The 16,506-nt window shown below is 34.3% G+C and overlaps 1 protein-coding gene across 4 annotated transcripts in view; it reads right to left on the bottom strand.

Moving 5' to 3' along the window:
* KCNC2 (potassium voltage-gated channel subfamily C member 2) overlaps positions 1-16,506 on the bottom strand; it is a 196,592-nt gene that overhangs the window by 1,124 nt on the left and 178,962 nt on the right. For 3 of the 4 annotated variants that reach the window (XM_079938569.1, XM_079938568.1, XM_079938567.1), the window contains exons 3-4: positions 5,990-6,917; positions 2,443-3,910 (exon numbers count right to left, since the gene is read on the bottom strand). In XM_079938569.1, the coding sequence (XP_079794695.1) occupies positions 3,480-3,910; positions 5,990-6,917 (1,359 nt within the window). In that variant the 3' untranslated portion in view covers positions 2,443-3,479. Of the gene's footprint in view, positions 1-2,442; positions 3,911-5,989; positions 6,918-16,506 lie in introns of those variants that run through there. The other variant, XM_079938570.1, reaches the window with a different exon arrangement.

The following is a 16,506-nucleotide window of genomic DNA, read 5'->3' as shown; positions in this document are numbered from 1 at the left end:
TTCATATATTGCAGTATTTTTTATTAGGAAAGATTAGAGGCAGGTAAATGAGGAAGGGAGTACCTAGTATAAAGTTAGAAGTAAAATTGTCTTAAAAGCCAGGCAACTATTAACTGAAAAAGTAGTTATACTATACAGCTTAGCAAATAAATGTTCTGACAGCTCCACTGAAAAAAGTGTTGTAGATAGGAAAACTAAATAGCTCTACTGTGGGGTAAGATTGGAATAATAGGAACCTCTCCCTACATATACACCCACAAACTTTCAGCAGATTAGATGTCTTCTTTGATATTTTGTAGATGGAAATTTATGTCCTCCATTAACTACAATGAGGTTCTCTAGGACATAATTTCTGCTAATTATCTGCCTATATATTTTGTTAGTATTTTGAGCTATAAAGCATGGGAGGTGGTATATATTTCGTTCTCCTTTGGTAGCTAATGGAGTAGTTAATGGGAGAATGTCTTAAATAATTAAAAAGGAATCGCAAGTCATTTTTTCTTACATAGGGATCTTCACGTGCCTGGAGGGCTAGTTATCACTACTCTTCTGTAATGCGATTGGAAACATAACTGGAAATTGTAGAAAGAATAATTTATACAAGTTGACTTGGATTTTTAGTGTAACCGAAAAATGTAAACTAGACTATAAACATTGACTGGTTTTGATTAAAAGCAAACTAGTGAATATGTATGAAACAAAGAGGTTGTTAACAACTAAAATTCATCCTTATAAAAATGTACCTTTTGTCCTCACTGTCACCATGTTCTCTATAAGACTTCCAAAAAGGTAAAAAATCTGTTTGACAATTTACATTAATCATGCTAGTTACATGTAAATCTTGGTTGTCATTCTCAATGTTTACTTTTCTGCATTATAGTTATTAACATAAATATTATTTATTCTATTTATAGGTCTTTTATTTTTAATAACTATGATTTCAATGTCCATTTGAGAAGGCTTCCCTTATAATGTAGTAACAAGTATTTAATTAGTAAAATTATAAGTTATTCATATAAATATATTGTTCCTTTATTCTGGAGGTTCATTTATGAACAGAAAATTTGATAAAATTTTGCCTTATCAAACTTCTACTGAATGGAATGACTAAAAATATAATTCATGAGAATAAACAATGTTGAACCCAATACATGGTATACACTTTATACAGCTTTTAAGAGCACATATTAGTTTGGGACAGTATTGAAACTTCCTATTCATGTACTATCAATGGGTATGTTTGTGTTCATGTAAAATGATTTCATAAAACTACTATATAAATAAAAACACAGGTTCTAAGTTTTGGGAGTTTACTCTTTTAGGGAATCCACATGTTTTCTTAATGTATGCCCAACTACATTTACATTTGTTGATAGAAAAATAATACAATGGGAATCCAGTCATTTATCTCATGTACATAGGGGAGAATTTTCATAACTCTAAAATCAGGTTAAGGTAGAAACCAATTTGAAAGGCCAGGAAGAAATCATATAGGAAATAAATATCTGAGTAGGAGTAATAGGAGACATCTCTAATCTACATAAAGGAAAAAGGAGAAGAAATGAATGGATTTCTAATAGACATGACAAAATAAGACACTGAGAAGATTAAGTGAAATTAGCCAGAAATGTTATCAGACCTAGGAAAAGAACACAAATCTGCAAAAGAATTGGGCAAGAATGAAAACGAAGTTGATTATGGTGAGAAATGACAAAGAATAAAAAGCTCATAGATGAGTTTTCAAAGATGTTCTCACTGATAGAATTTGTATTTGTGAAATAAGATTGAATGTATAGTTTTCTCATATAAAATGAATATCTTATGAATTGCTTTGCTCATGAAAGTTTGCTATTTTATGGAAAAACTATATTTATATAGTGCTTTATAACTTGCAGTCTTTTTTCAAATGTGATCCCCTTTGATAGTTTAAAATTCAAAATATTTTCTAACCTAGAAAAAAAAATTCTATCTAGATCCTTAAACATGTAACCCTAGTATAAATATTGCATGTGATACTTTATTGAATGATGCTCAAAATGCACATAAATCTAACCACATATTACATAAAAATACATATATACATATATAAGTATATATGTATATACACGTATAGTGATTTAAAATTACAATGCACTTAAAATACTATGTTCTATATTATTAGTTAGATATTATTATTTAATATATGTACATATATTTTGCTCAAATACTATGACAGAATATTAACTATCTTTATAAAATATTTAAAAATTGTTGTAACATGATATTTAAATGTAAAATAGCAAAAAATCAAATAAATCTATTAAGATGATTGAAATATATTTTGGTGCAAGGGATAGAGGTAGAGATTGAAAGTTCTTAGAATGAAGAAGGATTTAAAATATTACATATTAAAGAAACAAAAGAAGAGTCCTTTGTCTTCTCTTTCACGACTCACAGGTATGGAGACAGAAAGAACAATGTAAAGTGCTCAGAAGAAATGAAAGAGAAGCACAACATGGGTAATGAGCTATTTCAAAGAAAGCAGTCATCACAAAATAAATATTTTAGGCTTAAAATGGTAAAGTATTCAATAGGAAGAAACTGCAATGAATAGCAAATAAGCACAATATTTTAAAAATGCACTTGCACTAACGTGAAAGTTTTGGAGTGGCTTTTCGTTCAAATTCAGTCAACTGCATAAGAAATTATTATTTCTTCATAAGAAATTAATAGTTCTTTCTCTATTCTGTCAATAAACAGAGAAAAATAACCATGACACTAAAGCCACTGGAATTCTCAAAGTAGGAGGTAATCTAAGAGCATACCAGCACTTTGACAATGGTGGGTTATAAGTGTCACAAAACTATTTCTTAAGGAGAAGAAAAGGGTCCAATTGTTGGTTCGTAAAATTTACTAAAACAAAAACAAAGACAAAAACTAGCACCTAAGGAATAGTCATAGATGCCTGGCACAATCTAGGGAAATGAAACTGTGCTGGAGTGGAGCTTCAGTATCTTGTTATATTCCTTAACAAAGATGTCTGTCCGATACAATGTATTCATTCAACAAATATTTATTAAGTATCTTCTATGTGCCACGTACTGTTCAGTGTCAATTAAAAAAATAATAAACTTAGAATTATTACTGCCCTGAAGAAAAATTCCATCAATACATTTTGTAAGTACACAAGTAGCCTTTCCAGTGATTGGGTATATTGTTCTATATGGCTGAGGATCTTGTACCTTAGCAACCTTCTGACATTCAGGTAAACCACTAGGAAAAGTGGCCCAAATACTGGATAAGAGACAACTAGAGTACGTTTAATGTTTTACTTTGAAAAAAGCTTTCTTATTGTTTTAAATTATTAATTACTTATCAAATATATGCATAGTGTCAACTAGTGAGTTTAATTCATTGTAGGAAAAAAGATAACTTTTAAAGACTGCTGAATCCATTGTATTAAAGTAATTAGACGAGTGACTTAATTTTTAAATACTTCATTACAATTCTGCCCATAGACAAATGAAAAAACAAAATGTAAAAAAAAAAAGAAGGGTGAAATGCCTTTTAGATATGACAATCAAGTCGGCTGTTATGATATGTATTTTTAAATGTTTATAAAGAGAGAAGATATGATGAGGAAAAGAGCACCATGATTGCACAGTTGCTCCTAGAAAATGATGAAAGAGCATTTTACAGCACTCCATATATTTGCAGCATTTAATTGCTAAGTCACCTGTTAGGATCTGATTAAATGCATGCCTACCTTTCCTGATCCCTCCATCAGAAGCACACGTGTAATCACCTGTCGTCAGTAGGAAACATGTTTCCCCTCTTCTGTGTTTGTCTCTGGTACTAGAGCGTCTGATGGGGAGCCTTTCTGGGGGTGATAATGGCGGCTCACTTCCTGTACTGTCGTCACCTGATAACACTGGTCACAGCACCATGCCCATTGACAGACAGTGATGGATGAGGAAATGAGACAGTACAAAGAGTTTACGCCGAATGTCCATAGTACAGTCACTCGATATACAAAACACAATAATCACATCATGATAAGAAAAAGAATTTTCATCACTCATTACAAAAATTTATGTGGAGCAAAATGGAAATGTACTGAAAAGGAGAGAAATGTTGTTTGGGAAATTTTAACTTCATTTTGGATTTTATCTAATAGGACAATAACTTTTACAAAATTAATGTGAATTCAAAATAAGTGTGATAATGAAGTAGCACACAAGTTAATATCTTTCCATTTTTGACATGTTATCTAGTTAATGCAAATAGACATCTTTGAAAGTGGAGCCTACTGAAGGAAAAACTCCTAAGTAAATATTTGTCTTTGCAGTGCTTTAAGACGCATGCTTTTATTATTTTCTGAAAGTAATTTTCCCCAATAAATTGTAATGAAAATAATCCTGAAGTTCACAAACTTCATGTCCAGGTTCTCTATTTTGAGGTGACATAATATTTTTGAGCATACCAGTGGAAAAAAATCAACTTCTCAAATGCCCTTGAAACAACTGTTTACTTCTATATGTTTTTGCCAAAGACTTTCACATCCTATCAGCCTAGATACTAACTTATAACAATGTTTGCCCAGGCTGAGAGTGTGTCCTCATTTCCATGCCCTTCATACGGGCTCTGCGCAAGTACGTGAGAGCAGTCTAATGAGAGCAGTAACACCAACTAAATTTCATCTTTCATAAAGACATTCCTGGCGTAACAATTCTCAGATACATATTGACAGAATTTGCAAAACAATCTACTAAATAAACATAAGGACTGCGAATAAAATCTTTGAAAAAGCAGTTCAGTTCCAGCCAGTTTTTTTTTTTTTTCCATGTACCCCATAATAACTTTTGGAAGCTAAGGAGGGAACCTGTGAAAATGTCACTTGCCTTTTCTGTTTGTTTGTTTCCTTGCTTGCTTTGTTTAATTGTTGTTATTTCTAAATAACGCAAAATTATTCACATGGGATTCTAGTAAGTCATTTTTCTACAAGAAAAAGATCAAACCTATCTAAGTTATAGGGAATGCATATACCTTAACTTTTCATAGTGGACAAAATCTAAATTGTGTAAACTACAAAATATTTCATCTGTAGTAGACATAATAGACTAGAGATGACACTATTGACTATCACTTTGGCAAACTGAATGTCAGCCTACAATCAACCCTAGATTATTTATGACAATAGAGAGGAGTAGCAATTCAACTAATTCAAGCAGTAAATCATCCAAAACTGAGTTCTGGGAGGGAACAAAGCCCAATGCAGAGTGCATAAAAAAGGAAATCCACAGAGAAATTCAACCTTGCCATTGATTAGCCAAAGCAGATCATCTAGCCCCTGAATAATGTTGGGCTGATTATATTACATAGCACCTTACCCAATCCAAAGGGATTATATTGAAATATCCTAATTTAAGAATAATGAAAACTTAATGAACCCTCCGTAATATTACTGAGGAAGCTATTTACTTTGAAAAGGGACATCTTACATATCACCTCTTTGGTGTTTAGGCCTTTGAAATGTAAACGTCCATTCTTCTTACATATCTTCTTCTTGTGAATTAGGTTAAAATGCATGGCCCCATGTGGCAGAGATAAAACTGAGACAAACACGCCAAGCCAAATGATATGGAGATCAACATTTTGAGAATGAAGGATGGAAAATGTCCAGTATCGTACCATCACATCGTGCAGGGAAACAAAGAAACATTGGCACAAAAGCAACAAACAGGCAAAAGAAAATATTGGTACCATCAGCAAAGGGCATTCCCACTAAAGCAGGAGAGCTCTATAGCCAGCTATGCAGACTTCTACTTAGGATTCATTTAGAAAAGCTATAATCTAGCTATCTACAAGCCTGACACAAACAAATTTTTTGTGAAGGGGTAGAATGGAAAACTCATGAAAATTTGCGGAAAATGAGAATGCTTGCCTTCTATTTCAGGGACATACTGGTCTATAAAGTATTTAATGGCATGCATTTGAAATCGTGCCTTACCTGATCTGTTATGTTCCGGAAGCCGATTGTCTTTGCCCAGACACGTGTCACCCTGTGTGCTATTACAGGCCATATTTAATTCTGTCTTGCAAAATGTAGGCGAGGTTGCCTGAGGGGCAGGAGGGATGTGCTTCTTTCTTTTTCTTGGAAGTTTCTGCTTCGCCATTGCCAAGGAGTAGTACATTCCAAAATTGTTGACAATGACAGGCACCGGCATGGCTATTGTCAGTACTCCAGCCAGAGCACACAGGGCTCCCACAAGCATCCCTGACCACGTTTGGGGGTACATATCTCCATAGCCCAAGGTAGTCATGGTCACTACAGCCCACCAGAACCCAATAGGAATGTTTTTGAACTGCGTGTGCTCACTAGCTGAAGGGTCATTGGGTTGAGCTCCTACTCTCTCCGCATAGTAGATCATAGTAGCAAATATCAAAACTCCTAGAGCCAGGAAGATGATCAGCAGCAAAAATTCATTAGTACTTGCTCGAAGCGTGTGTCCAAGCACCCTCAGACCTACAAAATGGCGGGTGAGCTTGAAGATTCTCAGGATCCTGACAAACCTGACCACCCTGAGGAAGCCAAGTACATCTTTAGCAGCTTTGGATGACAGCCCACTGAGTCCCACCTCTAAGTAGAAGGGTAGGATGGCCACAAAGTCAATGATATTCAAGAGGTTTTTGATGAATTCAAGTTTATTGGGGGAAAAAACAATACGGACTAAAAATTCAAAAGTAAACCATACCACGCACACTCCTTCTACATACGTCAAGGCAGGATCTGTTTCGATTTCATACTGTAGAACGACACTTGTGCCATTGATGACTGGTTCTGTCTTGTTTTTAACAATATTGAAAGCTTCGTGTGTCTCCAGGCAAAAAGTTGTGATTGAAACCAGGATGAAGAATAAAGAAGCAAAAGCAATAAACTGTAGAGAAAAAAAAAAAAAAGAAATAAAAGAAGAAACACAGAGTGATCTAAACATAATATATTTCAATCCAAATCTAAATGTATCAATTCCTGTAGTAGAAAAAGTATAAACATATATTTGAAGATTTCACTTGGCATGTTTCTCAAGTGTAAGAAGACGTGTAGGGAACATTCATTAGAGTTGCACTGATGATATGTTTCAAGTTCTGTTTTCAGCTTATATAGGCAAAAAGTTTTGATTTATGTTGGAAAATAATTTGACTCTTTTGTGTAAGACACTATACCTGTGAAAAGAGCATAAAAATCCTTGCAAAAGAATGTTAAAGGGCAACAGGCTGAAAAAAAAAATAAATGTAGACAATGGCTCCAGATATTTTTTACCATCCTAGAGATCTTCACATATTAGATCAAGATTTACAACCATAAATAAAAGGTACAGTCCACACTGATAGAAATTTGGTAGCCACCCATATTTAACTGTAGGTTTCTTCTATAATGTTCAGATTGTCATGAGGTATGAACATGAAAAAAAAAAATTTGAGCTATGTTACCATTTATATTATATCAACTTAAGGCAGAGTCTTGTCCAAAAAAGCAAATCTAGGAAGAGGAGGCATCGAGACTGAAGAGAGAGAAAGAGTTAAGGAACAAATTAAAAGGCAGTCTTCTTCCTGTCCTGAAAAAGAACTCCAAATGTTAAAGTAATATGTTATAAAGTTGCAGGATTTTTTTTAAATTCAACATTTCTTTGGTCAATAATATATGAATACACACCTACTAATACAGAATAATAATAAAAGCTCTCACTTATATAGTTCTTACTAGCGCCAGACAGTCTTCAAAGCAATTTACGTAATTAACTCATGTCAACACTCATAACAACACTACACCAACACCTTTTACAGTCATAGAGTTTGTCACTTCTCCAAAGTCATAAGATTACAAAGTGATAGACCTGAGACACTAACTTGGTAAGTTTTGCCCCCGATTCTGTTCCCATAACTACCAAACTCTCAAATGTAGAATACAAATATGTTGAAACCTTTATTTATCTTGGGATCACATACTTCTTAATATTAAAGATCTGAAAACTTGAAACCCAGTTGTTTTAGTAAATGGCACTGTTGCCATTTGTCACCACCAGAGGCTTTCAAAGAAGCTGGCAGATTTCTGGTGCTCTCTGATAATGCTCTTAGATTGAGCATGCTTAATGAATACCAAGAGACTATTCCTTGAATGTCTAAACAAATGAATTATTCAGCAGGAGGAGGTCATCAGTCAAGTGGAGGGAGGCCATTATTTAGAAATAATAGGGTATATCCCAAACCCAAAGCTCTTCCCTAATATCCTGCATCTCAACCATGACACTGAAAAGATCTAAGTTTCAAGAAGAGATTGAAACCACCTCTTTTTTTGCCCCTGGTTGATCTTCAATGGACGAGATATACAGATCTCGCCAAATACATAAGAGATACACAAAAAGACTAAAAAAAAAAAAAAACTTTGGCCTGAGATTATCTGCTTTAAAGAACTACACAAATACCTGTGAATAAACAAAGCAACGGAATAGTTTCTAAATATACACAATTCTAAGACACAAAACTTTAGAAACCAAAAATTGTCTGTTTTTATGTCATTGGAACTTGCATTTATAAATATTTTTTTAGCATAATTTAAAGAACTACATGATGATTTTTGTATTTGTATTATTCTTCATTGTAATCTTTATAACTCAGTATATCTTTAGCTTTTAAAGACTTTGTAAATCAGCTGGAGTGTGATAGTACTATAATTGGAAACTAAAAAGAGTATAAAGAATGGAAACAAACTTTGATATTCCTGGAAATATACAACATTCATCTTAGAAGTACCTCATTATTTTGCTTAAAAATCAGCTTGATAGGTCATTTTTTATTTATAAAGGCTAAGGACACTAGGTATGGTCTAGAACAAGAGTTGTAACTGAGAACCAAAGTATGCTTCATAATAACATGGTAGGAAATTGGAAGTTGGCCTCTATCAGCCTGCAAGTGAGGACCTTGGAAGGAAGTTGAATTCTGAAGAGAAGGAAGTGGAAAATGTCTCTAAAGTGAAGGAGGAGAGGTCCATAATATGAGCACAAACAGTTGAGAAATCCCCCCACAGGTACAGCAGCAGAACTTTGGGAGACCAATGGAGAATATTAAATTCTAAGATGATGCTTGCTCTGTTAGGCCTTCAACAAAAGGTGGTTGTACAAAACAGCTTGGTGTTGAAGGTGCTTTGAGTAATGAAGGCATTGGACCATGGGAGAACAAAAAGAGGACATCAGTCAACCACGAGAGGCAAAATACGTACTGAGATTCAAAACCACAAGAGAGTAACAAATAAAAGTAAAACGTAATAAGGAGAAATGCAGCTCCCAATAAAGTCCTTGGAGATATTGGGAGACAGAGCTTCCCATGGAATGAAGAATAGGGTCTCAGTTTATTAGGAACTTAGTTTGAGTATCAAATGAAAGGGTGACTCCAGAAACCTTGAAGATCTAGAATTATCCAGAGGCCACATTTGGATTCCTTTAGCAAGGAACTTGTGTACTTTACCTGAACTTAAATCTAAGAGTCTTGGATATAGAAAATGTCTTCTTTTGTTCCTGACTCACTGAGTTAAGCTGAGATGGGTAAATATGAGGTTAGATTGAATAATATTTTTTAAAAATTAAAAAGGAAATAAATGGGGAAAAAGAAGGTTTTATTTGTTTTTCCTCTTCACTGAACTGGGAACTGTTTAAGGACTGGAATGATGTCATATTCATTTCTGTACCTCCTGCTTCTGTCACAGTAGTTAGTATTTAGTATGGCTGGATGGAAGAATAGAAGGATGGAAAAATTAATAAAAGAATGAATAAATTAACAAAATAAGGTAGACTATATTCTAATGAGGATAAAAATGATGTGAAAAAAGGAAATAACAGAAATGAAAAATGAAAGTCCGCATATTGAAGCAAAAAAGCCAAATTTACAGCTGAAGCAAACTGAATTGGCTCACAGCTCCAAGTGTTGCCAATGTTAGCTTCCATTCATTCTGTTAATGAAGTTTGTATCTTACCAGGGAGTTGGGGAAGAAACTTATACTGCCATCTTTCTCTTCCTTTTCCCCTGTGATAAGACCACAGACTCCTACAAGCATTAAATGAAAATAAAAAGAGGCATGTTAAATACTAATTAAAATGTTAGAAAGCTTTCCAGACAAAATGTAGCATGTTGACTGAATTCACAGAACTGATATTTCACCCAAGGCAGTTTCAGACTGGGAATATCCTACTAAAATATTGGCTTGTGCGTCCAGTGAGTAGTTACTTTTTCTCCATAAGCTCAGTGCCCATGCTTAGCAACATAGAGTGCCCCAAACTCTCTCTCTCTCTCCCTTTTTTTTCCAATTAGCAATTATGGAGTAGAAGTCCTCAAGGTCCAGATTCTACATAGAAGGTATTAGGTCAATCAACCTCGAAGCAAACATTCAAGTAGAATCTCCAGGTATATATAATAGGCTGAGAGAAACAGGGGGAAAGTGTGGTATATTTTTATGTTTCATCATTTTCTCTTTCAGGTTAGCATTAAAATATATGTAACTGAACTCAACAACTAACATTCTCTAACACCATACACAAAAATAAACTCAGAATGGATTAAAAACCTAAATGTAAGGCCAGATACTATGAAACTCCTAGAGGAAAACATAGGCAGAACATTTTATTTTTTTATTAGAACTATTCTTTTTTTCTTCTAGTTTTATTGAGATATAATTGAAGAACACTCTTTGACATAAATCACTGCAATATTTTTTTGGATCCATGCTAATGTAAAGGAAATAAAAGCATAAATAAACAAATAGGACCTAATTAAACTTAAAAGCTTTTGCACAGCAAAGGAAACCATTGACAAAATGAAAAGATGACCTAATGAATGGGAGAAAGTACTTACAAAAGATATGAACAATAAAGGATTAATATCTTACATATATAAACAACTCCTACAACTCAACATAGAAAAAACAAACAACTCAATTTAAAAATGGGCAGAAAAACTGAATAGACATTTTTCCAAAGAGAAAATGCAGATGGGTAACAGGCACATGAAAAGATGATCAACATCACTAATCATCAGGGAAATGCAAATCAAAACCACATGAAATATCACCTCACACCTGTCAGAATGGCTACCATCAAAACACAAATAACAAGTGTTGGGAAGGATGTGGAGAAAAGGGAACCCTTCTATATTGTTGGTGGGAATGTAAATGGGTGCAGCTGCAGTGGAAAACAGTGGAGGTTTCTCAAAGAACTAAAAATAGAACTATCATATGACTCAGCAATTCCATTCCTGGATATATATCCAAAAAAAAGAAAACCCAAAACATTAATTCAAAAAGATACATGCACCCCAATGTTCACAGCAGCGTTATTTACCATTGCCAAGATATGGAAGCAACCTAAGTGTCCATCAACAGATGAATGGATAAAGAAGATGTGGTGTAGAGATACACACACACACACACACACACACACACACACACACACACACACACACAATAGAATACTACTCAGCCATAAAAAAGAATAAAATTTTGCCATTTGCAAAAACATGGGTGGTCTTATAGGGCATTATGCTAAGTGAAATAAGTAAAACAGAGAAAGACAAATACTATATGATACCACTTATATGTCAAATCTAAAAAATTCAACTAGTGAATATAAAAAAACAGAAGCAGACTCACAGATATAAAGAACAGACTAGTGGTTACCAGTGGGGAGAGGAAGGGGGGAGGGGCAATATATAGGGGTAGGGATCAAGAACTACAAACTATTAGGTATAAAATAAGCAACAAAGATATACTGTATAATACAGGGAATATAGGCAATATTTTATAATAATTGTAAATGGGTATAAACTTAAAAAAGTGTGAATCACTATATTGTACACCTGTAACTTATATAATATTGTACAGCAACTATACTTCAATAATAAATAGCTAGCTAGCTAAATAAATAAATAAATAAAATTGAACTCAATAACTAATTCAAAAGCTCCAGAACTTACAAACATAATGAGAACAAGACTCATTAAGTGACCCTTCTCCATGCTTCCCTAGCCCAGGATCACTGATGATATTGTAGCAATTTTCACACACTTTTGTTACTGATTCTACATGCCCACAAGTTCTTCAAAGAGAAGAATTTAACATCTATCCTTAGAGCCAAGGACAAGGCCTAACCCATGACAAGAAGTAGGTGCTCAGTTCTTATGAAATTAGTAAAGCAGCACTTTTAAAAATATTTATTTGTTACATAAAAATTCTGTTGGCCACAACACGGAATCTCTCTTTAAAAGTCACTTCTTATCAATTCACAGTCAGAAATATGGACCTTCATTGGAAAACTTAAAGGGAGAAAAAATCTGAAGAAAAATTAAATTCACCTCTATTTTTTAATGAAAGTCAATGAGATAATTTAATACTTGGAAATAAACTATGAGAAGATTTTTAAGACAAGTTACTTAAACATATGCTAAGGAATTTGTTTTCACAATCCCACATGAGGTACACCTGTTTTTAGTTTGTATTTCGAGAACTTAAATGAAATCAATACACGAGAAGAGCAAGGACTTCCAATGATGAAGTATCAGAGCGCATAGTGCCTCCTGATCCAAAACCTCCACTTTTAGAAATTTACTCGGGTAAAATATGTATATAAAAGTACAAGGATATATGTAGGGCATTAATTTAAGCATTACTTGTACCCGAAGAGACCCAGAAAAATGTAAATATTCCTAGTCATTGTATTGTCATAAAATCGCATCACAAAGAATGATGTAGTTCAATACATACTGACACAGAATGATCACTGATGAAACATATTAAACAACAACAAGTGGCTCATAGTAAATACTAAGTATCTGATTCTATTCTAAATGGCTGTGGCACAACAATACACAGAGTCCAATCCCATTTCTTTCTTTATGTACAACTAGTGTATGCAAATAAATAGAAACACTATATTCTCAGCAGTGGTGATGTCTGGGTATAAGAGTGGCCTCAGGTGAGTGTGTTGCTAATGGAGAATCATAACTGATTTTATAAATGCCTGCAAAGTTTACATGTTTCACAAAATTTTTATCATGTATTTTAAGTTTAATTTTAAAACAAAATTCAAAGAAAGTAATGACCAAGAGAGGATACCTGGATCTTCATTCTCAATGACCATTAAGCTGATTTTATTTGTCCATAGAAATTATACATTTGCAAATTTTCTTCTTTTCTACAGCACCTGAAACTCAGCAGATGCTCTTAATTATGTACTATTCAAGTCCCTTGTACTACTTTTGCCGTAATTAACAAGTGTGGTGGTGGTTACAGAAATGTGGTCTCTAGAGAGAGAAAAAGTCTCTTTCATTAGTAAGTCTATCCTCAAAGGCCAACCAAACAGGGAAAACTAGAGACCAGTGTCTGCTGGTTCCATGCAGAGTTGACAATTACTTTGACTTCTTTTGAAGCTGGTAAAATCAATTTCTCTTCATCCAAGTTTCACCATTTAAAAGCAGTTCCACAAACTTAACTGCATTTATTGTACTGAATTAGATTGAAGAAAGCTGATCACACACATGGTTACTAAACTCAGAAATCAGTGAAGAAGATTAAGCTACAGGTAACTGTACATAATCATGTGTGTGTTTATAACAAGTTATATGTTTTATGTCTATATCTACATATAAAATGTGTTATATGTATGGATATATGTGTATTATACACAGTAGGTATAGATTAAATATAGACACAAATATATTATATAGATAGGCATAGAAACAGACAAAAAACCCAAAAGACATAGAACAATATAAGATTTAGATTCTGTAAATCACGAAAATATACCCCAATATTTCTTTTGGCTACTGAGACTTATGTGGCCCCTAATAAATATCTTCAATCATGTTTTTGGTACCTTTATCCAATATATATACCATTCTCCTACATTTTTTTTTTCTATGCCACAGACTGATTTCATTGAAATTTTAGTTGTTTGTTTACAGTCAAGGCCTATCCACTCACACCCAAGTATAATTTTCCAGGATACAGGCAAGAGAGGCCTGTACATAATATTAGTTTTATCATATTGGATTGTTATATTCAAAGTTAGGGAACTAGAATTAAAAGTCATCAAATATGAATATACAATATCATTTACTTCTCTAAGTCTCACAATGAAATGTAAAGTGTACAATTAACATACTTCATGAAAATAATTTTTATAACTGTTTCATTAGACTGAAGAAAAATTCTATACCTTTTGAGTCATAAGAATAACAGATTATATATAGTCATTTCACACCATAAACATGAATTGTATACCCTAAATTCCAATTATTGAAAACTCTCCCCAAACCAGATTTTCCATCTTTAGCATATATTAATTTGTCTTAAATTTATTTTTTAAATGATTCAGTTTGTCTTGAAATGATATGATGTACACCACCATGATCTAGGATTTTACATAGGGGGCACATTTTAAGCCCTATGTACCCCAGTATATCTTTCCTTAGACTAACAATTACTTTCCAAAATGAATTATTTAAGGATCCTTGATTTTACTCAGTTGAAAGTGAGAGAGATTAAGGGAGGATTAGTTGAAGGTGAAGGGAGGTGACTAGCTTTCAAACACCTGCCAAAGATTCACTGACTCATAAATCTGTTTCTTTCAACACTATGGTGCTGTGGTTAAAACACACTCTACCCAGTGACATGAATGGCTGTCTACCCTGCAGTGTCACCTCTGCTGTACATCACAGAGTGTCCCAAGCTTCGGTCTCAAATACATTGTTCTCTTTTTGCCATATCTGCTTGCTCAGTAATTCTTTCTATAAACGGGACCTGTGCCAAGGTAACTGGGTCCTGAGAGTCTTCCAAGCCCAGGCATAGCTCCAATGGATCTGGCCGTTCCACAAACAGATTAACATATTTGTTAGGGCTTTAGTATTCCCTCCTCCTCAAGATGATTTTTTTTTAGTGGACATCTGCTCTTCCTTGCTACAAAGCCTGTGTCAGGACCTTCCAGTCCACTCTAGTCTACCTCCACAGGTATCCCTATGTGGATAGAGGACACTAGAGTTTCAGTTCCTCCTCTACCTGAAGATCTTGGGCATCTTGCAAATAGTTCAAATTCTTCCCAGAGGGCAGAGGCAAATTTTCTATATTCCACAAAACAAAAGCCTATGTGTAACTTGTAATTTCGTTACGAGACGCAGAAAACCATATTTAAAATCAGGAGGGGATTGATTGGCTGTGTAATTGGAAACCCAGTAGGGTCGACCTTAATGCTGCTTGCCTTAGCGATTTAACTATATCAACAGCTATCAAAGTGTGGCCTGGGGACTTCTAGCGGTCCTCAGAACCTTGTTTGGGTCTACAAAATCAAAATTAGCTTTGTAATGATATTAAAATGATTTTTGCCTTTCTCATTGTCACACCAGTTTACAGGGAAGTTTTCCAGAAGCTACATGACATGTAGTATTACAACAGACTGAATGCACAAGGAGATATGAGAATCCAGACATCTTCTATTAAGTCAGACATGAAAGAGATTTGCAAAAATGTAAAACAATGCCACTCTTCTCACTTTATTTTTTCTCTTTCAGAGATGCTATTCTTTTTAAAAATTTATTTTTTATTAAAAATACATTTGCTCACATCACTGAGTTACATCCTAATCCAGGAAAATAGATATCTCCTGACCCTTCTATATATAGCTAATAGGACCCAACAGTGACTCTATACAAGATCACAAGGTCTCCAATGTGATTTTCAATACAATTAGCTGCTTTACTAGATAAAAAACCATGCACTTGTCATATTAACACTTTTAAAGCTGTCATGAATGAACTGAACTCTAACCAAAGGAATTCTCGGTATTTACAGAAATCTGGAATAATCAGAAATATCTGTGTCCACAGTTTAAATATTGAAATCTCTGGAAATCTGGTAATCTCATCTACTTCCACAATTCCAACTGCCATCAATGCATGAAATGTCAATCTTCAGGTTATACCTTTTCTTTGTGATTTATAATCATAATTCTCCAAATCCATACAGTTCTTCAGTCTCAGTAAATTAACAAATAATATGGAGGTAATCAGAACAATGGCTCTATTAGTCCAGGTTCTCCAGAGAAACAGAATCAATAGGATATTTATAGTATATAAAAAGGGATTTATTATGAGGGATTGGCTCACAAGATTACAGAGGTTGAGAAGTCCCATGATCTACTGTCTGCCCCCTGAAGGCTTAGAAAAGCCAGTGGTGTAGTCCCAGTCCAAGCTTGATGGCCTCAGAACCAGGGCAGCCAATGATGTAAGTCCCAGTCTGAGTCTGATGGTCCAAGGACCAGGAGTGCCAATGTTCGGGGGCAGGAGAAGATAAACGCCTCTGCTCAAGCAGAGAGAACTAATTCACCCTTCTGTTTTTTTGGCCCTCAGCAGAGTGGATGATGCCCACCCTCACTGGTGAGGGGATCTTTACTCAAGTGGACGGACTCAAATGCTAATCTCTTCCAGAAACCC

The sequence above is a fragment of the Stenella coeruleoalba genome (genome assembly GCF_951394435.1).
Source record: "Stenella coeruleoalba genome assembly, chromosome: 11".
NCBI lineage: Eukaryota > Metazoa > Chordata > Mammalia > Artiodactyla > Delphinidae > Stenella > Stenella coeruleoalba.
Note: the sequence above shows the minus strand (reverse complement) of the source record. Positions and strands in the feature narration are given on the sequence as shown.